At 36.3% G+C, this 27008-nt stretch overlaps 1 protein-coding gene across 1 annotated transcript in view; it reads left to right on the top strand.

Annotated features, from left to right (window-relative positions):
* The window catches only part of LOC112052565 (integrin beta pat-3), a 63330-nt gene continuing 36322 nt past the window's right edge, over positions 1–27008 (top strand). The window contains exons 1-2 of the mRNA XM_052891322.1: positions 1–353; positions 25615–25800. Of these exons, the coding sequence (XP_052747282.1) occupies positions 207–353; positions 25615–25800 (333 nt within the window). The 5' untranslated portion in view covers positions 1–206. The remainder of the gene's footprint in view (positions 354–25614; positions 25801–27008) is intronic.

Raw genomic sequence — 27008 nt, 5'->3', positions numbered from 1 at the left:
ATTCCTTCGCCGTAGTCTGTGACCGTCCGCGACACTGTGAGCGCGTTTCGATATTTAAATTTTCGAGCGCGTTCGATTTTTAAATCTCCAAGCGTGTTTGATATTTTACGATTCCAACGATAGCAGACGAAAGTTTCTAGTGTTTGTGGTTTAAAACAAAGCTCGTATTTATTTGATGTTTCGAAAAATAAATTATTGAAATAAAAATGGCTTCAGTGTGGTTTGCAGTGGTTATTTTATTATCAATTCAGCAAGTTTTCGCAATTCACCGCGAATGCGGGGAATTTAAGAATTTGAAGAACTGCAACGATTGCATCCGATGTGGTGGACACTGGTGCAATGATCCGAATGAAGTAAGTTTTATTCAATTTGATTTATTTATTGACCTACCGTACTTATTTCATTCATTTTCTCGTGGTTTAAAAAATATTTATTTATTACCCTACCCTACTGATTTTCTAAAATATATCGTCTTATCTGAAGGTAGTTTAGATATTTTCCTAGCACAAAAAATAGGTACCGACATTATATTTTTTTATAGTTACTTTTATTTAATTAAACTATTTTTATGTGAAAGTAAATATATTTTAGAAGACATTGTATTCTACTTTCAGACGTTAAAAGATATTACTAGCTCAGTAACTGTCATAGTATGAATATTTGTTAAAACAAACTGCACTAATATAGATTAGTTAGATTAGAGATAACAGGGTATGTTAATTTATCGAATACTATATTACTTAAATATAGATATTTTGCGATTTGCGAAGAACTAATTTAATATAATAATAAAATAAGTATTTTAGCACTTTCATTAGCTTTAAGTAATCTTCATCCTTATCGCCTTTTTTAACGCCTCACTACAGGCCGTCGCTATTTATAGTAAAAGGGATAAGGAGTTTAAGCCCACCACGCTGGTCTAATGCGGGTTGATGGACACAAGGTTGACACTAAATGGTGAATTCTTTAACGATCTTTATCAGATGATAATGAGAATTACCTGGGTCCGGGGTCAACGGCTTGTCATGCTTAACCATTTCTCTGGTCTCGAACTCAGTACCTTGTGATCGAAACCTCATAGGCTCAGAAACAACGAAGCAGTTAAGCCATGTTAATGTTATTTTTTTACTGTGGTTAAGCTTGGTTAAGTATGTAATTGTAAAAAGAGTGCTAGCAATAGTGATCATCGATTTAAGCTATTTAATTTACAAAGATAGGAGAAACAACTAAATGAATAAAAACGTTTTACTGTCACTATTGAGCACGAGTCTCCTCTCAGAATGAGAGGGGTTAGACCTTATGGATTTGCAGACTTCACGTACGTAGAGAATTGAGAAAATTCTCAGGTATCCAAGTTTCCTCATAGTTTGAAAAATTAATCTCGGCCTATAATAGCCGCTATAAATTTAAATTTACGCTATAAATTTGGATTGATAATCCAAATTTATAGCGTATTCTTACTTAGAAAATATTTTCATCGTGTTTAGTTCTAGAACGAATCTTGAGTAAAGACCTAAAAACTAACATCTGGGCCCAAATGTACCCCCCACTTAGGAAAAGCCACAAATAAAATTAAAAACCCTCTTCCATATATCATGAGTCATATGAATGACGCGTTAGGTAGGTATTTGTATTTCTTTATACTTAAGATGTGTATAATATGGCTTGGCTTATTTTCCTCCTTATTAAGTAGAAGGCAGTGACGTGCAGAAAAATTTTATATCGTGGAATGAACAACTTTATGTAGGTATATTATTTAACACTGCTTTAATTGGCGTCTCTACCACAGTAATACTTATGATTAATTAAAAAATATCGTGTAATATGTTGCACAACATAAAAAAAGCCTCCAGTTTAACAACTGCATACTCCATGAAAAAATAAAGCTTAGCGTAATGATTTTAAGAGGATAGGCACTATAAATATTTAGGGAGATACCAATAATAGCTTATGTGTATAAAATTCCAATGCATGGAATGGTTCGGCAAGGTACAACCTACAACCTATACTACAGCCTTTCTCGATGACTACTGTTTACCAACAAACAAATTTAAAATGAGGGTATACATCACTAGTCATTTCACACCTAATAATAATTATAATTAACTTATTTCAAATTAATGAAAATAAATTTGATTGATAATTCTAGAACGATTAGATATGGTTAATATATTTTATATGACATTTTATAAACAAATTATACATAATTTAAAATAAATAAGTTATGAAATGAATGCGTTTTTTACCTTCATTTGTAATTTGTTTGTTGGTAAACAGTATTCATCAAGAAAGGATGTAGTATAGATGTGCCTATTCACTCTATATTTGACATCGTAGTTAGGGAATACTGAAGATGTTTATGGTAGATGACTCATATCAATTTTAATATAAACAATAATAATTTCGTATAGTACCTACATGGAATAAGGGTCCGAAATATATCAATTAATAAAAGTTAAGGATTTCTTAACTTAATTTCAAAAATATGTAATTTTTCAAATTTTCCAAACATCTAAAATTCTGTCCATTTTGTGACGTCACAATGTTACTTGATGTACTAAACGTCAAACTAATTGTTAACTAATGTTAACTTATGTCCGTTTGCAAGCATATTATTATACACTGCAATACAATTTTATAATTTAAAATTTAAGAATCGATGTGACGTGAACCGTAATATATTTTTTTAATTAGACATGTAAAATACTCCACTCCAGTCTATTGTCGTTCCCACTTGGTTGAAGGCGAAACCTTCAACCAAGTGGGAACGACAATAGACTAAACCGTGCGTGGATTCAAGACTAAGCGTCAAGCTAATGAGAATCTAATATACCCGTGAATGACCTGATCCTGGGATAAAAGGACTGACAATAAAGTCCATGTGACTCAATCCAAAATAGATTGCGTTCGGTTCCAGTCCACGTTATTGACTCAATTGTTTCCTTCCGTCCGTGTCTATTCTTTTTCTTCTTTTAACTCCAACAGTTTATACATACCTAGTACCTACTTGTGCAAGTGTATAGATATTATATTTTAGAAAGACTTAGCACTACAACCAAACGACAACCAAGCCACACGGCTTTGGTTGTAGTGCTAATATGCAGAACAAGGGGAAACTGAAGGGACGCAGAAATATGTTTAAAATTATTATTATTAAATGGGTTTGTTAAAGCTTTTCTTGTCATTATTGGCATATTTTAATAGTGGATTAAAAAGCCAGGCATCCCTTCTTATATGAAAGATGTAGTGCTTAGACCCACCATTCAGCTCCTATGCAGGTTGGTAGCCTTAGGGTGATAATAATAAAGTCATTAGCGACCATTATCGTGATAAAAGGTTACTTCGCAACTCCTGGCTGAGATTACTGAAAATTTCGAAAGAAGAATGAATCTCAATATCTCATAGCCTGACCCGACCAATGTGCATGTTTTCTCACCATGTTTCTTCAGCATTTACTGTAAAAATTTAGAGATACATACCTTGGACCGGATTCGATCCTACGTCCTCCGAATCAAAAGCAAATCAATATTCACTGGGCTCTAACGGCTCTCATATGCGGATGGATGGTGCATGATATTTCCGATTATTTCTTTACACCAAAATATTTCGCTGAATGTTGCAATTTTTTTCCTTTTTCTGCAGTATTTATTAATTGACCTAAATTGTATTTTTTCACATGCAAAGGTATCATAGACAGCTCTTTCAATCGGATTGCTTGCTATTTGCCATACAAACTTCACCGTTACTTGCTAAAATCTGTAAAATACAGTTACGGTGAAATGAACTCTCATACATAGTAATAAGGGATATTTTCCTGTGAGCTAATTACAGTTTTAGCTATGACTAAGTGAACCTGGCCAGCTCATTTCCCAACGCTAATTACATCTCTAATTTTGACTTTATTGCGTAAAATTAGGATGTTCTCTTTTTGTTTCGCAAATGACACTTGGTTACATTCAGGGTTATTTCTCATCTTTTTTACACTCTACAACAGGGTTTCTCAAAGAGGGGTACGCGAACCCCAAGGGGTTCGCTATTCGACGGCAGGGGGTTCGCGACAAGATTCACGTAATCGTGGCTTGATAACTTATACCGATTCAGAATTATAAGGTTAAAACTGTCCAAAATACTCCTAACAGTGAATCCATTTGCGACAAGAAACAAACACACCCATCACATTAATATTACAAAGACATTTCTTTTCGTACTTTATGTTACTAGTTACCTTTTACTCAAATAAAAACCTTATTTTCTTCAACAGTTACATTTATTTTTTTCTTGGGGGGAGGGGTGTTCCATTAGTAGTTAGTAGAACCCTGCTCTACAATATTAAAAGCCGAAGTCCTCCGCCGCGTCTGTCTGTCTATCTTTCTCTCTGTTTGCGATAAAGTCGAAACTACTGAACGGGTTTTCATGTGGTTTTCATCGATGGATGGACTGATTTCTGAAGAAGGTATCAGATAATTATCATTTATAAGGTTTTGTGTAAATCGCCTTAAAACATGACTGTAATTGTTGGAACTGTTCCCTGTGCGAAGTCCTTGCGAGCCTAGCATTTATGTAATAAAAGAGAAAATATAATTTTCTTTCTAACACACCGTTCTATACAGGTTCGTTAAGGCACCGGATATTGGAAATTGGGGTTGCGCAGGAAATTCGTCTATCGATCTACCGCCCTACGACCACTTCACCAGATTGTGCGGAATTATCAAAAAATCTAATAGGCTTTCATTTATAATACTTAAGAAAAATTAATATGAAAAAAAATATTTATTAGATACAAGCCCCGTGCACACCATAGATACAAAAATGCCCTGCTTAACCTGAGGACTCATTATGAACACTGCATTTGGGAAATAATTGCTCATTTTGTACAATTTGTCCACATAGTGCATCATCATCATCATCATCATATCAGCCGATGGACGTCCAATGCAGGACATACGCCTTTTGTATGGACTTCCAATCATCACGATACTGAGCCACCTGCATCCAGCGAATCCCTGCGATTCGCTTGATTTCGTCAGTCCACCTGGTGGGAGGTCGGCCAACACTGCACTTACTAGTGCGGGGTCGCCATTCCATAGTGCATACCCTAGTGAAAACCCCTATGCAGGCCACTGCCCCCGCCGTATCGTTGACGACGACATACTATTAGCCTATATTACTGGATGATAATGTAGCTTTATATTATTAATAAAATTAAAGAATTTTTTAAATAGCAATAGTATTGAGTCTACACGTAAGAAACAATAAATCAAAAAATCTCTTTATACGAGTAATATTAGTTCCGAAAAATAATCATTTTTCCCAAGAGCATCCGCAACTTTACACCTGTCTGCGTGTATGCAATGTATATATTTATACTACATCCAAAAATGCACTGCTTACCCTGCGGACTCATTATTGATGAAGCAATTTTCCATTTGTACGTAATGCCTACCCTAGTTAAAAACTTTGTGCACCCCACTCTCTGCCAAACATGTAACAAATATCTCAAGTAGTTTGTTTACAATATAAACAATTACTCTACAATATAAACACAACCATATAAAGTTATTTACAAGGCACACTATTATAAATTGCTTCCATTTTAAGTGAAGGCCTTTGCCCTGCAGTGAGACATAAATAGGTTGGACTTTCCTCCATTTTGTAGCCCGAGAAACACTACAATTACTGTCACATACCCGGTGTTTTACTCTTGTTAGGGTTCCCTAACAAAGACAGTTCGCAAATCGGTGTAAAGAGCTGGTGTTACTGGGTATAAGGTCTGCTTGATATTATGTTCCAACTTAATTTAGAACTACTTTTATGTGCCCCAATTTTACGTGATTAAGACTTTTAAGTGATTGAGACCCACTGCTAGGTAGTAGAGCTGTTTATAAAGAATTCGGCTAGTCAAATCCGTCCAACGAACTCGGATACTGAAGATGCCGTAGCATCAGAGAGACAAGAATTTTGACTATAATATTAGTCAACATTATTATATAACAATTTATAATACTATTCGTAGGTTCGCTTCCAACTTTTCAGTTATGTGCATTTTTAAGAAATTAAATATCACGAGTCTCAAACGGTGAAGAAATAAACCACATGAGGAAACCTGCATACCTGAGACTTTATTCTCTTCGTGTGTGAAGTCTGCCATTGGGCCAGCGTGGTGGACTATTAGCCTAACCCCTCCCCCCTGAGAGGAGACTGGTGCTCAACAGTGAGCCGAATATGGGTTGTTAATGAACGCCTGCATTTATCTCGACAGTACGTAGGTGTTAAGCCTCAAATGCTAGTTATTATACTGCAACAATGACTCGTTATTACAAGCAGAGTATTTGGCAAGTGGCAAAAAGACCTTTAACTTTCAAAATCGCAATCATCCAATTGAAATCCAACGTCACCGGCCGGATTAAGGAGGTGTAAAGGCGGACAAAGTCGCGGACGTCCGCTAGTACTAATATAATGAGAAAGTAAGCATGTTTGATACACTTGAAGCTCGTGAAGCTCGCACAACAGATCGTGGTGAATTCATGATATTTAAATAAATCTGGTTACTGGTATAACGGTATGTATACGTTTTACTACAAAAAATAACTAAGGATAAGTCCTAATCTTGGAAAAAAAACTTTTCCCGAGAAATAGAAAGATAATTAAGATTCGGTTAGGATATAGATAAAATATATTGCACTAATTACAACGGAACCCCATCACGACAAGCTAACTCACACTTGGCAAGTTTTAAAATGTCGCCAAGCTTCAAGCTGTGATTTAATCTCCGCAAAGATACTATGAATCATGTAGGACGAAGTGCTGGCTGAACGCCATTTCAACTCTATTATACGTGTGCTTATTGTTGGATGTTTGCATAAAATAATTGCATACAATATACACCAAGAGCTGTTGCCTGTGAAAAATATTATGGTTAACATCAAAAGCTTTAGCGTTTTGTATGTCTCGTGGTTAAAAGATCGCATTTTTCAATCCCTCTGTGCATCTATGGAGTCCATTAAGTGACACTTTTATTAAAATTTTAAACTAATGAAGACATTGGCTCAGCTATTTTAACTTAGCGTATCATGAACTGTCTGGTTCATCATCATCATCATAATTATCAGCCGATGGACGTCCACTGCTTGACATAGGCCTCTTGCATGCACCTCCAAGCACAACGGTCTCGAGCCGTGAGTGTCTGGTTATAAAATAGTAATCAATATTTATTAATTTATTTATTTAGAAAGGAAAACTTACAGCTAAATACAAAGATAATAAAAGTAACAACATAGAAAACAGATAATAGTCAATTACAAGTTTTCGCAAATAAATTTTACAATAAAACATAATCCAATATGAAAAAAGAGATAATAATAATAATAGAGATAAATTAAAAGAAAAGGCAAAAGAGAAAAAGAAAAAAAAACAACAAAACTAAATTGATAAGTAAACAAGCTAGCTTAACATAATCAAGTTGAAGTACCGTTTGGCCAGTGATTTACGGGCAGTGGTAGCCGAGGTACAGAAGAAGTCAATTTCCTGGTCAATTAATCTCAATTTATTAATTACATTAATTAACAAAACGTAATTTACAAAATGCCTCTTTAGTTTAGACTAACTTATGCATTAGTGGTTAACCTATGTGGCTATGGTTGTATGCTATGTATGTGGCTAAGTCTTGAATTTAAATATTGATCTTTCTTTATTTCGATAAAATTTTTATAAGTATGCCAGAGTGGTGGACATTTGGCCTAACCCCTCTTATTCTGAGAGGAGACTCGAGCTCAGGAGTGAGCCGAATATGTTTTGATAATGATGATGATGTTTTATGGTAATCAAATTGCTCGTTAATCAGCTCTTAGCCTAACATATTAGCGCCGTATAACTTAGCGTATCATGCAGTTTATCTGCATTTTAAAATCGCCGTTTGTATACGTATCTGACTGGCATATCCATTGGTCATTAGTAAATTACACAGTATTCACGTGGCCAATGTTTGCTAATGTAAACATTGTCCTAACATGAATTTAACTACGTAACTTATGTTAAAACATTCTTTGTCAAGTTCAAGATTATATCGCAAGACGTAATGATGCCAATTATTTATTAGTCACCACTTAGCGACGAATAGGTGCAAATAGGTGATTTTGGTGACGTCATTAAACACTGGTGAAGTGCATTCCCTTCGTGTTTTTTTTTTAAGGATTTAAAGAAATATTCAACGGCATGCCTTTTTTAATACTTCTGTTATACTTTACAGTATTAGGAGCCGTGATGGCGTAGTGAATATGGCCTCTGCCTTTGAATCGGAGGGCGTAGGTTCGAATCCGGTCCAGGGCATCCACGTCCAACACTTTTCAACTATGTGCATTTAAAGAAATTATGTATCATGTGTCCCAAACAGAAAACGGAAATAACCATACCTACCTGAGCATTTTTCTTGAAGATTGCCAATCCGCATTGTGCTAGCTAGCGTGGTGGTCTCATTCTGAGAGGAGACTCGTGCTCAACAGTGAGCCGAGTTTAATGATGATGAAGACTTCACAGTATGTGCACATTACTCATAGGTACATGTAGTAGGCATCTAAAGACTAAATTATCACATCTTCCACCAAGAATTCACTCTTGCATTTTCCGAATTAAAAATAAACATTGCATTGGGAACGTTTTCATTCATAATTAGCATTAATTTACAAAACGTGTATAGACTTCCATTTAACACGCCAACTTCATTCGTGTGCGGTGAAGTACGTACGAATCCCATAACATCCGTACAATCACTACGTGCACAGAAATCATATTTATAACCCGGTGCCCTATATACAATCCTGTTTTGGACATTAAAAAGTTGCGTAATTTTTATGTCCCGCAGTGTAATCAGGGCCGGCGTACGTACTAACAAAACGGTCTTAATGGCTGATGCACCCAAATAAATTATGTTTAAATTCTAATTTTATCGCGAGTGACCTCTATATCTTAGGAAAATTTATTATTTATTGACGTGAATCGTACTCGTCATCAACCCACATTCGGCTCACTGCTGAGCTCGAGTCTCCTCTCAGAATGAGAGGGGTTAGGCCAATAGTCCACCACGCTGGCCCAATGCGGATTGGCAGACTTCACACACGCAGAGAATTAAGATAATCTCTGGTATGTAGGTTTCCTCACGATGTTTTCCTTCACCGATTGAGACACGTGATATTTAATTTCTTAAAATGCACACAACTGAAAAGTTGGAGGTGCATGCCCCGGACCGGATTCGAACCCACACCCTCCGGAATCGGAGGCAGAGGTCATATCCACTGGGCTATCACGGCTCTTGACGTGAATATTCGACGTTAAATACGTCTTTAAAATTGCTTCCATAGTGGTCATTGCAAAAAACGCCTAACAATTTTTTTAATTTTCACATCCACGCTTATAAGTGACATCCATCAATCATGCATTTAATCATTTCAGTAATACCCATATACCTTACAATTACATTGGCGGCAACATTTTTAACGTAGTCTGTTTTTCACCGAGACATTTACATGAACTTTACAATATTTCAACACTGCGCCGACATAATGCCCACAATATATCTTTGCAAAATTGAGGATAATGGGAAACCGCTTGGTTTGATTGATTGCGTGGGTTTGTGGGTAGTGCTTACTTAATTGCTTAACGTGATTTCAATATACGTATCGCGTTCAGATGGTATTTACAATGTAAATGGTCGACCTTTGACCACTGTTAATTACAGGCGAGATAGGTAACAATGATAAGCCATGTCGATTCATTATGCATCATCATCATCATATCAGCCGATGGACGTCCACTGCAGGACATAGGCCTTTTGTAGGGACTTCCAAATATCACGATACTGAGCCACCTGCATCCAGCGAATCCCTGCGATTCGCTTGATGTCGTCAGTCCACCTGGTGGGGGGTCGGCCATCACTGCGCTTACTAGTGCGGGGTCGTCATTCCAGCACTTTGGGACTTCGTACTATGTGCCCCGCCCATTGCCACTTCAGCTTCGCAACTCGCTGAGCTATGTCGATTGTCGGTATATACATTATGCGCTCTTTTAATTTTGAGGGTGATACAACACATCGATCGACCCTAGAATGAAAGGGTAACGATTATACATTGATGGCTACTTTTTTTTTAAAAAGAATATTTGCCATATCTCTAAATATGACCAATACCCCGCCAACTAGTCGGGAAAGACTGTACTAGGAGTGGGTTATATATAGACAAACGGGACGCGGATCGAACCACCACCCCTCGGTGATGAGTCCGACCGCTCTTATCGTTGAGCTATTGAGGCTCATTTATTCGATTAGTGTCCGAGCTGTGTACAAATAAATAACTCTCCAATTAACCAATTAACCATAATTTTGGTTTTAAATTAGGTATATAGATTAATTGAATATTGGAGTAAAACATAGACGTTACTATTTATCCTGAAAAAATTCAGGGATCCTGCAGGATTTGAGATAAACTGAATTTTTAATGGACGAAGTTGCAGGATTCTGATAATAAGTAAATAAAAATTGGTAAAAATACCACCCCCAATGGACTGACGATATCAAGTGAGTCGCAGGGATTCGCTGGATGCAGGCAGCTCAGGACCGTGATCTTTGGAAGACCCTACAAAAGGCCTATGTCTTGCAGTGGCCGTCCATCGGCTGATATGATGATGAAAAATACCACATCATCTCTTACAATTCATAGCATATTACATTTCATCATTACAATTCACGAGTAAGTAGGTCTATCACTATTATACACATATTTTCCAACAAAGTAAATATTTTTCTTGTGTTATGGTAAAAGAAAACCTATCGAAGCTCCCACATATTACCACCAACTACTCAACTAAGCCGTGGCGCAGACTTAATCCAATTTACAATCCATACTTTAATCGAATACGTCGCCTAGAAGCCATTAGAACCCGGTCGTTGAACCAGTCGTCAAACGCATTTCTAAGGTAGTAACTCGAAACTGCCTTAAATCCTATCTCTGATTGTAGGGTCTGGAGTTGTACGTCACATTCAAAATATCAATTTGTTGAATAGAAGCTTTACTTTGCGAAGTATCTAAGACAATAATTTGATTCATATTGATAATTTACGCGAATCCAAGAAACAACGTCACTTAGATCCAACAGTTAACCATCTACGTACTTGTGCGTTTCACTCTGAAATCGAATATGAAATTTTTATTCAAGAATGTTCATGTCATCTCACTATCAACCTATATTCGGCTCACTGCTGAGCTCGAGTCTCCTCTCAGAATGAGGGGGTTAGGAAAATAGTCCACCACGCTGCCCCAATGCGGATTGGCAGACTTCACACACGCAGAGAATTAGGAAAATTCTCTGATATGCAGGTTTCCTCACGTTGTTTTTCCTTCACCGTTTGAGGCACTGTATAGGCTAGGCTCCGAATTTTATAGGCTCTATACCTCACAATCATTTTTGAGTGAGAGATTATCAGATCTCTTGTTATTTATAAAAAAGTAAATAAAACGCTTTCATCCGGCTTAAACGAGTATGTCAATTCAAGTGCTAAGCTAGTTTACCGTTATACACGATGTAGAGAAATCTTCGATAAGTGAACGAGAGCATTGATAGCTACCCAATGTAAGTGTCTATCTGCTAAAGTTGATCGCACATTACGAGACTGGACGCACGCACAATTTGATACGTTTGTAGATACGGCCTTATATGACTATATATTTTTTGGCCCAAAGGAGCTTTGCCATCCAGAGGGGCAAATAGCGCTAGCGTGCTGGGTACCCTGCCTTTTGGCGAACAGTTAGTCGGCGTAAAATATTTTGTTAAATAAAATTATCTATAAATTGTTATTTTTTTATTTTAATTGTTTTTTGGTGAATGTTTATGTATAATTATGTGAATAGACCCAGTTTTTTTAATTAATAATAAATACTAGAAAAATATTTATTCAAGGCCAAACGTTACATAATTGGGTATATTTTGTCTTATCTTCTCTAATACAACATTATAATGCAAAAGCAAAAACGGATATACATGAAAACAGTCTCCAAATATTTTTATTAAACCAAATAAAAATTAACCTATCATATTCTTATTCTGGTAGATGTAAAACATTAGTTGCCTGGATCTCTACAAATATCTACGGCCGCATCGGCGCGTTTCGTGAATGTAATGTGCATTTAGCTTTACAATATCCTATAGGTAAAAAATAAATAATGCCCAAAACGGCATTGACCGACACTGAACTTTTCGACCGTGATACAAAATCTATTTAGCAATTACATCGTTATGCCTACTTCAATTATGGAGGTGAAGATTGTGACCGCTTTAATAAACTGTGTTTTGTGCTGATTTTTTGTTGATTCGCCTTTGTACTACATAACTGTACAGTTTTTTATTTGCTTAAAGAACGGTGTCTTTTAAAATGATTTCAAATGGAGATTCTCAATTTGTCCACATATTTGGTAATTGATGATTTTAAAGTACCTATCATCAGGGTTGTGTGTATTATATACCATAAATATTTTAAACAAGGCCTAAATTCGTCTTTTCCCTTTAACTTAAAGGGAAGCCTGAGACTACGACTCCATACTAAATTATAAGCAGTATATCTATGAAAGCTATGAAACTGTTTTCCAAATAAATCTTAAAATTTAAAATATGATTTTTTACACAAACTATTTTATATTACTACGTGAAAATACTAAACCGAATAAACGGTGATGGAAACTTTTTTCGAAAAATGAATTTTCAGAATCAAAGATTTTCCTATCCTGTTTTGTATACTACAGTAATATTTATCATAACTATGAATTATAGATATTTTTTACTTTTGTTACTCTACCCTCCTCCCAACTTGTAACCTCATTAGAGGTTATTAAAAGTTGTTACTAACCTGCTGTTGTTTTTACTGTTGCTTAATATTAATAGTTAAACAATTTAACAGCTACAATGTCCTACAAAATGCGTGGTACATTATCTCATTCCGACGCTCTGAAATTTTTATTTCCTGGTAACTCAGTTAGCTACCAGAATCAAGAATTTTCGTAAAAAAAAAAAAAAAAAGTTGATCGTCTCATCGAAATAAAGCTACTCACGATAATTAGCTTGTTAGTAATCAGGTGTATAAACTGATAGTCAGGGTCCCTACCCTGACTATTATGGTGACAAGTAAAGTTGAAAACTTAAAATGAAAATTACGAGAGTTCCAAATACTTCTTGGTCCGAGAATCTTTTGAAATTTGTGGCGTAGGGTATAATGCAAACAAGTCTACGTGCTAAGAAGAAGTACCTCTAGAAATATATGAATTCCACAAACATGTTCGTGGGCGTTGATTTTAATTAAAACAGGTTTCTTTTTATACGGCGAGTGTAGAGCGACTCTTGTATGTTTACATTTCTATCGGGTTATCATCTCCTTTACAACTTATTAACATTTATATGGTACAAAATTTTCACATTATAATTATTTTGTTTTCTTGCATGGGAAAATAAATATAATCCAATACCACGATTTAACACAACACCACACACGCATGCTCACATGACATATGTAATTTTGAATTACTATATAAACCTATATGTACCTATACCTATATATACTTAGCATTAAGAGTTTACCACCTAACTTAACTTTATTACCTAATTTAACTTGTTCGTCACACACTTCTCATGCTTTCTTACTTTTGTTTCACTACTGTGGAAGAAAGTGATTACCACAATACAAGGGCTCATAGTCTGGAGATCACAGACCTATGTTAAATGATTTTATGTATTTACTTTTAAATTAATAAACAATTCAATAAATCTAGTTCAATATACCTAAAATGTAATACTTGTTACACAGTGATAAATGAATAATGTAGATTGGTGAAAGAATTTTAAAATAAGTCCAGTAGTTTCGGAGGCTTTTCGCTAACCACAAACAAATATTGTCGATTAAAAATATTAGTGTAGGTGGTATAAGCCATCTGCTTGTTGCTTCAGCTATTAAAAAGGTACCAAGAAAAAAGTTACTTAACAAATCACTGACAGATTATAATTAGTAAATTATAAAAACTGCCGTTAATGTGTTGGCTGATTAATCACATGGACATAATTGCAATAAACATTATAGTTATTAAAAAAAATATCACCGATATCTGCATATGAACCCATAATTACTGTGCTCCAGAAACCCATTAACTTTAAGACCTGCGCGTATTTATAATACGCGAAGTGCAGGTGCTTACGTAATTAACCTTTAGTATCGTATTTCATAATGGCCACAATATTTCACCCAGAGTTTAATGATAACAGAGTCAAGTGTGAATTGCGTAAAAACTCACTCATTGAGCGAGGGTCAAAAGAACGCTAGCAAATTGTAATTAGGTCATTAGCTAACCATCATAAGTTTTGACAGTTGACTAGTTGGTAAAGCCGACTAGTCACCGTAAACCCGCATTCGCATGAGAGTTTTTTTAACGAACGGTAAAAAAGCGTTCAAATACAACAAATGCATTCCCAAATATATGTTCACACGACAGCGTTTTTAAAACACGATGCTTTTCGAGCAGTGTGGCATTTTCAATTTTGGGCGTTGCAAATAGACCTTCATTTAACTTCAAAAGTACTATATTTGAACGCTTTTTTTAACGTCCGTCAAAAAAGCTCTCGTGTGAATGAGGGCCTACACATTTGCAGGGGACTTGCACTTAAATCAGCTGTACCTAAACCACAAAATACTAAACAAATCTTTACGGAAATCCCCGAAACCGTGATCGGCTTGGCCGACTAGTCGGCAAGTCGACCAAAATTCATAGTCTGCACATCTCTATTATACCCCAGATCCTCAGAAAATACATCAAAAGCCGTCCCGGTCAAATATCATTATTACATTTGATACTCGACGTTAAAGAATTTAACATTATTACCGCCTAATAGATCTCTTCGGAGCAGCATGGTGGGTTTAAGCTCCATATCCCCTTTCCTATACAGAGGCTGATTTTCTTAAAAAGGCTAATCATGATGAGGTAGCCCCTAAGGTTAAGGTATTATCTAAATTGTGTTTGTTTGTTTTAATCGGTGGTGTTCTACTTAACATCAAATGGGCCATCTATTATGTACAATAGCTTAAAATATTAGATTAAATTATTTCATAGTTTTGTGCATTTTATGAAGGCAAAATAAATCACCAGTCAAAAACAAAACTGAATTTTCTTTGCAATTTACACGCAGTGCGTTTTACAGTCTATTTTTCATTACATTATGTATTGCATTTTAGTTCTACCATGTTTACTGAAAAAAACTTCTTTTGCAACCGAAAAAGTTGTCTAAATAATATAAAAAGATAAGATACAACTTGGTAATTGTAACGAAGAGCCGTGATACCTCTGCCTCCGATTTCGGAGGGTGTGGGTTCGAATTCGGACCGGGACATGCACCTCCAACTTTTCAGTTGTGTGCTTTTTTAGAAATTAAATATCAGGTGCCTCAAACGGTGAAGGAAAAACATCGTGAGGAAACCTGCATATCAGAGAATTTTCATAATTCTCTCCGTGTGTGAAGTCTGCCAAGCCGCATTGGGCCAATGTGGTGGACTTCATTGTGAGAGGAGACTCGAGCTCAGCAGTGAGCCGAATATGGGTTGATAATGTTGAATTGTAACGAAATTCCTCCTACCTCCACAAATCTGGAAATAAACCGAGTAACAATCGCTACCCACGATTCTTACGATCAAGTTTCCTATACTAGAGGCACAAACTTCGGAGCACCAAATGGATTGGAGTTCAGCCAAACATTGCAAGTCGTATAGTTTTTTCTTCAAGACGTCTGGTGTACTTTTAGTACGTTGACCTTATGTGTGAATTGTTTTCTGCAATGTCTGAGTTCAATGGACATTATTACGGTTTACGATTTTTTTTATTCGTAACAAGTTTCCGGTTGTTCTCGATCGTTTTGTTAAACGATGTAGTTGACTATGAGATCCACATTACGATAATACTTAGTAGGGTTCTTTATGAGAACCCGTTATTATTAAATTATATTTTATATTTAGCATCAAACATTTGACGATTCTGTGTTGCAGTTGGTAAAGCTTTGGTTTTTATCAAAAGTCCTCTGATCAAAATTTAAAAAAGAAATCAAAATTCATTTATTTCAATTAGGCTTAGTTTACAAGCACTTTTGAAAAGTCAGGATTATGTCATAATTTGATTTAATCTAATAATAGTCGAAAACTTAAAATTAAAGTTACGAGGGTTCCAAATGCGCCTTGGTCCGAGATTGTTTTTGGATCTTTGGAGTTTATATTTGTTTCCAAATTTACTAGGGCTTGTTCTGGTGTTATTTATACTTATAACAAAAAAAATAAAGTCTGTAAACCCGACTACGTAAAAAAGGGTTCTAAAAAGGATGAAACAAGAAAATGTTTTAGATAAAAATCGAGAAATGCACAGGCACAAAAACGGCCAAGATAGAGCCGTGGTCGCACCCATTGTATACCTACGATTTAGGTAACTAGATAGTAGGTACCTATGTTAAAGCACAGTAGATATAACAAACGTTCCTGACATAATCACATTAGGTAATCAGCGAGGACCAACCTTCCACTAGGATCGACGACTAGGACTACTAGGATAGACGATAGATGCTGGCGGATAAATACCTTGGTATTACGTCCAGCAGTGGATGTCCATCGGCTGATAATGATGATGTTGATACTGCATGGGAATCAGTTGGCATACAGCAAATAAACTGAAATCCCAATACTATAACGGTGAATGCAGGCAGGTGTTACCTTGTGAATAAAAAATAATAAAAAACAAACTTGGTGATCGTAAAGTGATCGTGTTTGGCACCCTATAGGAAAATACTTTATTTATATTTAAGTAACATTTTCTGAGTCAACAGTATTAAATTACTATTAAATGCAACAGATGCGGGTGATCTCATTATTATTAAACGAAAACAATAGATTTTCTTTGTCATTAATGTTTTATATTAAAAGGTTAAAGTAAGTTAATCACGGTTGGTATTTAGGTATGAGGTGCCTACATACATAATTTTTTTATTTATATTTATTATAATAAACAATTGTACAATTAATAATAAAATAATAATTGTAACTACCTACATACCTCTATCTACATCATCATCATCATATCAGCCGATGGACGTCCACTGCAGGACATAGGACTTCCAAACTTCACGATACTGAGCCACCTGCATGCAGCGAATCCCTGCGACTCGCTTGATGTCGTCAGTCCACCCGGTGGGGGGTCAGCCAACACTGCGGTTACTAGTGCGGGGTCGTCATTCCAGCACTTTGGAACCCCAACGTCCATCGGCTCTTCGAACTATGTGCCCCGCCCATTGCCACTTCAGCTTCGCAACTCTTTGAGCTTTGTCGGTGACATTTGTTCTTCTGCGGATCCCCTCATTTCTGATTCGATCTCGCAAAAATACTCCTAACATAGCTCGTTCTTCATCGCCTGCTGTATGATTCTGAGCCTTCTTATCACATCTTCTATCTACATCAGCAAACATAAATAATTTAAATCAAATAGAAAAATTATTTTGAAAACTCTCATTTAAAAACTTTGAAAATACCTATGGTACTGTCGAACTGTTTCAATTGAACAGTATTATGAATAAAATTATACTAAAATTATACTATACTCCGTACGTATACCTACGTTAACAAAAACTGTACTTAAATTACCTATACTGAACCAATTTTGTCCATAGAATTTATAGAATACTTAAACAACTTAAAAACTTAAACATAAAGGGCTTGAACTTTTCATCCCGCTGCTCTTAACCAACAATGCAACAACGAAGTTAATTCTTATCAGTGTCAACAAGATTTACTCGTATCATCATAAAAGGCATCATGTGACTATTGTCTCCAAATATTATACAAGAAATACATCACAAAGTAACAATTTGTAAACAAAAAGAAGTGTATGAATCAAACAATGGGATTTGCTTGCACTCGTTATGTCTTTCCAACGATGTGGGCGCAACAATGACAATCTTGTTTATGAAAATATGAAAAGGAATAATCTGTCTTACTTGACCTTTTCATATGAACTTTACTCATCAGAAAGAATTGTTGAATAGTTCGGTCACAGAATATAGACAAACTGTGGTTCAGTCTATTAATATTCGGTGTTAGGTAGACATCAAGCGCAGACTTGTTTGTAAGTCCTTATAAGGCTTGTAAGACTTGTGACAAACATTCGCGTTTAGTAGTAAAATTAATTTTATGTAGTGATACTAAAATGCACCTAACTTTTTCTTTTGTGACCACCGATCTCCTATTAAAGAGGTCAATGTTTGTGACCCACTTTTTTTATAGTGTTATGCCCAAATACTGCGTGTTGCTTTTACCGGAATAGGTACATTATTATCAATGTAATTCATAAAACACAGGCTTAGTGAGTGGTTTTAGTGATTTTGTACGAAGTTATATGTAACTTGGGAAAATCACAAAAAAAAATGGCTCCAATGACGTTATGATAAGCTTTGTGGGGTTTTTCCACTCCTTACACACTCCAACCATCTCTTGTTTAGTCTTCCTCTCCTCTTGTATCCTTTAGATACCTCTTTGTTAATAACGTAAGTAAATAATAAATATCTTACCGTCCAATAAATTGAACTTTTTATTGGATAGGTACCAGGAGAACAGAAATGGCTAGGTGTCGCAATGGTATACCCTACACAATATTAAGTGTAATGTGCACCGCCCACGGCAACAGGCTTACTCTGAAGCCTTAACTAAACTCGGGTTATTTTACCGCCCACGTAACTATGCCGATGCTAGAGCTCTGGGTAGTTTGAACCTGTTAGAAATGCATTACAAGTAGGCCTTATAATATAACTACTAATAGCCTTCGCTCGCAGGTTTTAAAATAATGTACCATAAATTGTCTAAACCTTGTTTTTAACGGTAAAGGTACCTTTTGATCTTGTCTGTATTCCTGACACCGAAAGCAAAATTTAATGATAATTAGCTACGGTTTAAATGCGGAACAATCAAACTCACAATCGCATTTAGACTTGCCAAAGAAGAAAAGAAAGAAGATTACTTAGACACAAGATTTTACAGAAGGTACACAATTGTATCCTCTATTTTCTTACACTTCCAATAGCCCGATATCATAAAATAAGTATAGAAGAAGACTAGCTGAAGCCAGCGATTTCGTCCGCGTGAAATTTAGTATTTTTCCGGGATGAAAAGTATGTGCTAATTCGGAGTAAAATCTATTTCCATTTAAAATTTCAGCCAAATCGGTAGAATAGTTGCGGCGTTAAAGAGTAACAAACATCCATACAAACTTTCACGTTTATAATATAAGTAGGAAGTAGGATAACCGAAGATTGAGACATCAGGCATGTATTATTGAAACTATGTATTTTTTAGCAATTTTACAACTCTGCCTTTGCTGAGCAATCCTCTAACATTTGACTTTGATATAAATACTGAACCTGGAACTTATATTTAAGACTTGAACCAACGAGTATGAAAATAAACATAATAGAAACAAGATCGTGGTTCATACAACGTAACAGGCATTGAATTCTAATATATTCTAATATTAAATCCTCAAGTGCATCAGAGGCGCCGTAAATTAGCTCCATCCAGGGGCGTAGCTACCGTATCACTGTATCTTTTTTTTTTTATTGTTTCCAAGTTAGCCGTTGACTACAATCTCACCTGATGGTAAGTGATAATGCAATCTAAGATGGAAGCGGGCTAACTTGTTAGGAGGAGGATAAAAGTCCACACCCCTTTCGGTTTCTACACGACATCGTACCGGAACGCTAGATCGCTTGGCGGTACGTCTTTGTCGGTAGGATGGTAGCCACGGCCGAAGCCTCCCACCAGCAAAACGTGAAACGTTTTACGTGTGAAAGCAAAAATTAGTAAAATGTAGGTAATCCACAATCTCTTTTTTTATCCTTGTTAAGTCACTGTCATATTAATTTTAAGCGAGCATTTTCTTCTGTGAGATATTCATAATTCTTTTTATTATCTTCTATTATTTCTATTCTTCTTTATATGTCTTTTGTGAGATATCTTTAGATACCTTTAATTTCGGCCTCCCAACTAATTTTGATACAGGGCCCCTCCAAGGCACGCTACGGCACTGGCTCCATGCGTCCTTATTTAGTTGGTAAGGTTTAAACGAGACCGCGATACGAGTGCAACGATTATAATCAGAATAAGTAAGGCGTGAGTAGTGGAGGCTGGGGGAATGATCATCGACATCTCGGCTATTATTTCTACTCCCACACACCCCGGCGAGGGTTTATTGCCCTTCCAACTTGCTTATAATGAACGCTATGTTTTACATGTCATAAACATTTCTAATATTATAAAGGCGAAAGTTTGTGTGTGTAAGTGTGAAAGTGTGTAAGTATGTTTGTTCCACTTTTATGCTTCGGCTACTGAAGCGATTTGGCTGAAATTTGGAATGGAAATAGATTTTACTTTGGATTAACACTTAGGTTACTTTCATCCTGGAAAAATCCATGGTTCCCGAGGATTTTGTGAACAACTGAATTCCACGCGGACGAAATCGCGGTCGTCCAAATTTCAGTCAAATCGCTTCAGTAGCCGCAGAGTAAAAGACGAACAAACATACTTACACACAAACTTTCGCCTTAGTAATATTAGTGTGATAGTGTGATGTAATAATACACACATATACACATATCCATCTACCAAAACGACATGGAAACGATGTACTTATCTTGTGCTTTTGCATTCCTCACTTTGCTCAGGATTCTAAATAAAAGTCTTACCCTCACTAAGGATTCAAACTAGGCAAAAATATTTCTCTTCTTTTATCGTAAATTTTTGTTATACCAAAAGATTACCACTCATTTACCTATGCCTCTTTTAATTTTTTAGCATCGCCAACACTTAAACAAGAAAACATAAATATTTTCGTTGACACAGTTCTAATAGAAGACGCATTTTATAATTTCAAACGCGTTCGGATAGCTATTAAAAAACCGGCTTCATTATATTATCGCGCTCAAAATTCATTACGACGCTCATTAAACCGTTGCAGCGTATAAACAGCGACACGCTGATGGATTTATTATTTTGTCTATCACCAGTAGGAAATAAAATAGGTTTGTATACTTATTAATTATCGTAAATATTAATATCTGTTGTTATAGTTTTCCTATGGCATTGAAGTTATAAGAACTATAATAATACAACCTTACCTGCCTTACCTTATCAGCCGATAGACGTCTTAGGCCTCTTACATGGACCTCCAAGCACAACAGCCTCGAGCCGCCAGCATCCAGCGCCTCCCTGCAACTCGCTTGATATCCTCGGTCCACCTAGTGGGGGCTCGACCAACACTGCGCTTTCGGGCGTGGGGCGCCGTTCCAGCACCTTGGGCTCCTAACGTACATCGGCTCTTCGAACTATGTGGCCTGCCCATAGCCACTTCAGCTTCGCTACTCGCTGAGCTATGTCAGTGACTTTGGTTCGTCTACGGATCTCCTCATTCTTGATTCGATCACGCAGAGAAACTCCAAGCATAGCTCGCTCCATCGCCTGTTGAGTGACTTTAAGCCCATACTTAGCGACTAAGGTCATTACTGGCAACACGCACTGTTCGAAGACTTTCGTTTTCAAGCACTGAGGAATTTCGGATTTGTTTCAAGCTAACCACGTACGACAGATTACACAGCACAAGTGTTTGCGTTTACTCAGGTGCACTCAACAGTTAGGGGATTAGTCCCCTCAAACTTGTTTTATATGAATGTATTCTGATAAAATCCAATGAAACAACCACAATATTCAAACAACCAATAGAATGACTGATTGCAGGAAGATCAGGATCTGTGTTTTGTAAAGTTACACGTTGTGACATTGTTCGTTTCGGCAACTTCGTTGTTTTCATTTTGGCATCCTAAAATTCAGAATTAAAATTAGAATAAGACCATTTTGTAAGCGAAAAGTTCATCGTCAAGTGCGAAATAGCGGAATCCCCCAGATCTCATTAGTTAGTATACACCACACAAAAAAAGAAATTGGTCACAATCGGGAATCGGTGTGCCTAGTGGGAATTTTCAATGTTTTCATACTGTTACTATCGCGTTAACGTAAACGCAAATTTATATGGAATTGAAACAGTTGTGCAGTAGTGCCATTTAATGGCGCTGTTTCAATTCCTTAGAATTTCGCGTTTATGTTAACGCGATTGTCACAGTATCAAACTGCCACTAGGCCCTCGGACCTATTTCTGCGTTAAATCGGCAATACACCACTAAGCCATAGGATGCTGTCTGCATCTTTACATTGGCGCCGTATTACGTATACAGATATGTAGCTTACATTATTACTACCTACTTCGAGTATGTAAACATGTTTTTTTTGTCACGCGCGCATAGTTTTTATAATAATCCTGTATAATTCTTTGTATTAAAATATGCGCAATTATTATTATAGCATTTTTAATGGCGTATACCTTAGCACTAATTACATAGCTCACAAGCGCTTAAGTATACACTAACAGTTGTTGGCGCCATTGGCGTTAAGAGAGAATTAAATTACTTAATGGGCGTTGAATTAAATATGATCGCTATTAACAAGGCATTAGAGTTGGCCGCTACTTCTTTTACGCACAATTTCTGATTTCAAGTGAGATAAATTTCCATCTCTTGTATAGTTAACAAACAATCTAAAACGATGACTTTGAACCCTTTCGGATAAGGGGTTAGAATAATCTGTGAGGTCTTGAGTTCTATCCTTGTTAAGTGGTCAATTAATGTACCTACTCCTAATACTGAGTTTTGGTTTCTTTACTATAGAATATGCGATATTTCCTCAATCAAACTATGTTACAAACTTCCCTTCTACGAGATAAAAAAGAAGATACATGTATCTACTTATTTATCTGTATATTATGTAAATGGACCTACACTATACCTATTACCTATGTAGTTACATGCAAGCTTCCTGGTGATATGTAAAGCCTATAGGTGTGCCTATTCACTCCTAATTTAGAGATACCTTTTTTTTCTTAGCAAGTTAGCCCTTGACTACAATCTCAACCGGCGGTTAGTGATGATGCTATCTAAGATGGAAGCGGGCTAGCTTGTTAGGAGGAGGATGAAAATCCACACTCCTTCTCCTTTCGGTTTCTACACGACATCGTACCGGAGCGCTAATTCGCTTAGCGGTACGTCCTTGACGGTAGGGTGGTAACTAGCCACGGCCGAAGCCTCTCACTAGTCAAAAGATGTATATGTATATTGTATACCCATATTGTAGATGGTGAGAAAAATCATTCCAGAATATTATCTGTATAGTTTCTATCATGAATGAATGAATGAAAGAGTCAACAATAATCAATTTACAAACGTTATTTACAACCTCTCATGTGTTGTTCGTATAATCTAAACTACCCCATATTTTTTTTAACAAATAACCCCCTAGGTACGTTGTTATTTCTATACCATTTTACTAACGAGTACTATGTTATCAATCTGTGTTATAGTAACTCGACTCAGTAGCAATTACGGTTGTTCTAGGTATAAATCTAGATGCCAGGCTCCATCCATATAAAGCCTTCCAATAACAGCCCTACCTCGCCTTGTACGTTCATTTTAAATGCCCGTCTAATTGGGAGAATATAGTTTTTAACCGACTTCCAAAAAGGAGGAGGTTCTACGTTCGGCTGTATGTATGTTTTTTTTTTTTTTTTTTTTTTTTTTTTTTTTTTTTTTTTTTTTTTTTTATGTATGTCCAGCGATAATTCCGTCATTTGTGGACCGATTTTGAAAATTCTTTTTTTGTTTTAAAGGGTTTGATTCCAGGGTGGTCCCATTTTTTTCATGTCAGGATATGATGATGACATCCTGGAGAAATCGAGAGGAACTTTCGAAAATCGTAGAGACGGCTAGTGCGTTTGTTAGTGTTTCCATAAGGTATTTTAAACCACTACAATTTTATGAAGGTTTGGAGTTGGTCTGATGATGGAGCTGATACACAGACGATGGAACTCGTCAACGATTTACAGCAGGTACCTTTTGTTTGGGCTTGATTTATTTGTATTGATGAGAACTTTCCACCTAGATAGGTTGTGACTGTATTAAGGGTCTGATGATGAAGACAAAGGACAGTGAAGAGAACTCCTCGACGGTTCACAGTAGCTACCTTGTGTTTTGACTTGATAATTTTGTATTGATGAGAACTTTCCACCTGGATAGGTTGTGACTGTATTGGAGGTCTGGTGATGAAGATGAAGGAGAGTTAAGGGAACTCCTCGACGGTTCACAGTAGCTACCTTGTGTTTGGACTTGATAAATTTTATATTGATGAGAACTTTCCACCCATATGGATTGTGACTGCACAGGGGGTCTGATGATGAAGACGGAGGATAGTCACCTTTCACGTTTTTCTGAATATTCATATTACGTGCGGATAAAGGGGGGGGGGGGGGTATTGGGATTGTAGGACTTAGATACTTATCATAAGAAAATAACGTTTCAACTAATTGCTCATTAATTTTTGTTCACACTCAGTTAGGTGTGCTGACACTAAAAATTAAAAAATAAAAATTTTAATAAAAAAAATTCAACCGACTTCCAACTCAAAAATTAACCTAAACTAAAAAGCAAAAAATAACATCTTACCTATGTGTTACCTTCTGATCAGTTTGAAGGCGGTGCCAATCCAGTGTCATGTTTTAATTAATGCCGTTTCTGAAAGAACCGCAGAAATTGTGTAATTTAAATTAAAACATCACTGGCTTGAATTAAAACATCACTGGCTTGGCACCGCCTTCAAACTGATCAGAAGGTAACACATAGGTAAGATGTTATTTTTTGCTTTTTAGTTTAGGTTAATTTTTGAGTTGGAAGTCGGTTGAATTTTTTTTATTAAAATTTTTTTATGATACTTAATCCTAGTGTTACATAAACTACTTTATTACACTATATTTTACTGAGTAAGTAGGAAATATTCTAATGTTCAGAAGTGGGATACTTCTAATTAGTTTAAGTTAAGTTTAAAGAGTATTACTTTTATTAAATTGGGAAATAGGAAACTAACTAGTACTGATACCAGACGGAGCGCAATAGTTTTTCAGGCACGATAAAGAGTAAAATAAAATGATACAAATTTTTAGAAATGAAAATCTTTCGAGTCATATTTCGTTTTTAATTCTTTACAATTCATATGTAAATAGACTGAATGAACTGGTAGTTACAGCTTATTCAATCAATACTTACCTTCAAGTTAGTACGATTGGATAGGACCTCTGCCGTCGATTCGGAGGGCGTATGTATGAATCCAGTCCGGGGCTTGCACTCCAACTTCTCAGTTATGTGCATTTTAATAAATTAAATTTCACGTGTCTCAAACGATGAACGAAAAACATCAATGGACAAAACAGATTATTTACCTAATTCTCTACGTGTGTAAAGTCTGCCAGACCGCATATGGCCAGCGTGGTGGTATTAGCCTAACCCCTCTCATTCAGGGAGGAGACTCGTCATCTCGATACATTTAGCATTAAACAAGTCAGTCACTACTCAACTTATAAACTGTTAATAACAACAATTTTCGTATTATTTGCTTATTCTAAACGATTTTTTGTTTTTTTAAAGGTAAAACGATGTTCGAGAGATAGATCTGACTCTTGGTGTAAAGGCAAGACGGAGACACTGTTTACTGCGACTAGGGTCGAGGAGAAAGGCACTCTCTTGAGCCCCAAGTACATCCTACAGACCCTTGAAGTGGGCAGTCGAACCAGTTTGAACTTTACTTTCCCGTCAAAAACTTCGGAACAGAAGGTTGGTACTTAATTCATAGACAATATACTGATAGCTTTGATGGCCTCCGTGGCGCAGTGGAATGCGCGGTCGATTTACAATATCGAGGTCCTGGATTCGATCCCAGGCTGGGCCGATTGACGTTTTCTTAATTTGGTCCAGATCTGGCTGGTGGGATGCTTCGGCCGTAGTTAGTTACCACCCTAATGGCAAAGACGTACCTTCTAGCTATTTAGCGTTCCGGTACGATGTCGTGAAGAAACCGAAAGGGGTGTGGATTTTCATCCTACTCCTAACAAGTTAGCCCGCTTCTATTTTAGATTGCATCATTACTTACCAACAGGTGAGATTGTAGTCAAGGGCTAACTTGTAAAGAATTAAAAAAAAAAATATCTTCCCAATAGGTATGAAGTCATAGCTTGACATATATCAAGACCCCAGGATCTCATAATAGAGAACATAAATATAGGAAAAGAGAGACCTGTAGTAGCCTTAAGTAAAATTACTTACTTACGTACGTTAGTATGTTAGTGTTATATGGTATAATTTGAAGTTTAAGCTATACTCTAGCAAGTTCATTGACGACACTCCCATGATATGCGGGCGACGAGGAAAATGACTGCGTGGGTGTGAAATCGTGCGTGCGGGGAAGTGAGGTGCATCAGTCGTGGGTTTTTTTTTCATCGCTACACGCTACACTACACGCGCGCTAAAAAAAATATTATCAGTTCATACGTGCCTACAAAATCACCGCAAAAAGTGATCCGAATTTAGCTACTCCACTGAGCATGCAAATGCACAATTTTGTGTTTAATTTAATTATATTTTTAAAACTAAAATGATACAAATCTTTAGAAATAAAGATGATTCGAGTCATTAGTCGTTTTATGTTTCTTTACAATAGGCTACTCGCCTGCTGTACAAAACTAAGAAGATTTTTTGCATAGAGGCAATTTAGATGCCTGGAAACTCTAATAACATTTTTATTTGTGAAAACAATTTTGTGTTTAATTTCATTATATTTTTATGTATACACGGTTTTTACAGTTCCTAAAAACACAATTCGACATTTTATACAATACTAAATGACGCCGCGCGGTTTCACCCGCATGGATCTCGTTCCCGTAGCTATACGGGGATAATATATAGCCTATAGCCTTTCTCGATAAATGGGCTATCCAACACTGAAATAATTTTCAATTCGGAACAGTAGTTCCTGAGATAACCGC

This window comes from Bicyclus anynana, chromosome 3 (assembly GCF_947172395.1).
Source record: "Bicyclus anynana chromosome 3, ilBicAnyn1.1, whole genome shotgun sequence".
Lineage (NCBI taxonomy): Eukaryota > Metazoa > Arthropoda > Insecta > Lepidoptera > Nymphalidae > Bicyclus > Bicyclus anynana.
Note: the sequence above shows the minus strand (reverse complement) of the source record. Positions and strands in the feature narration are given on the sequence as shown.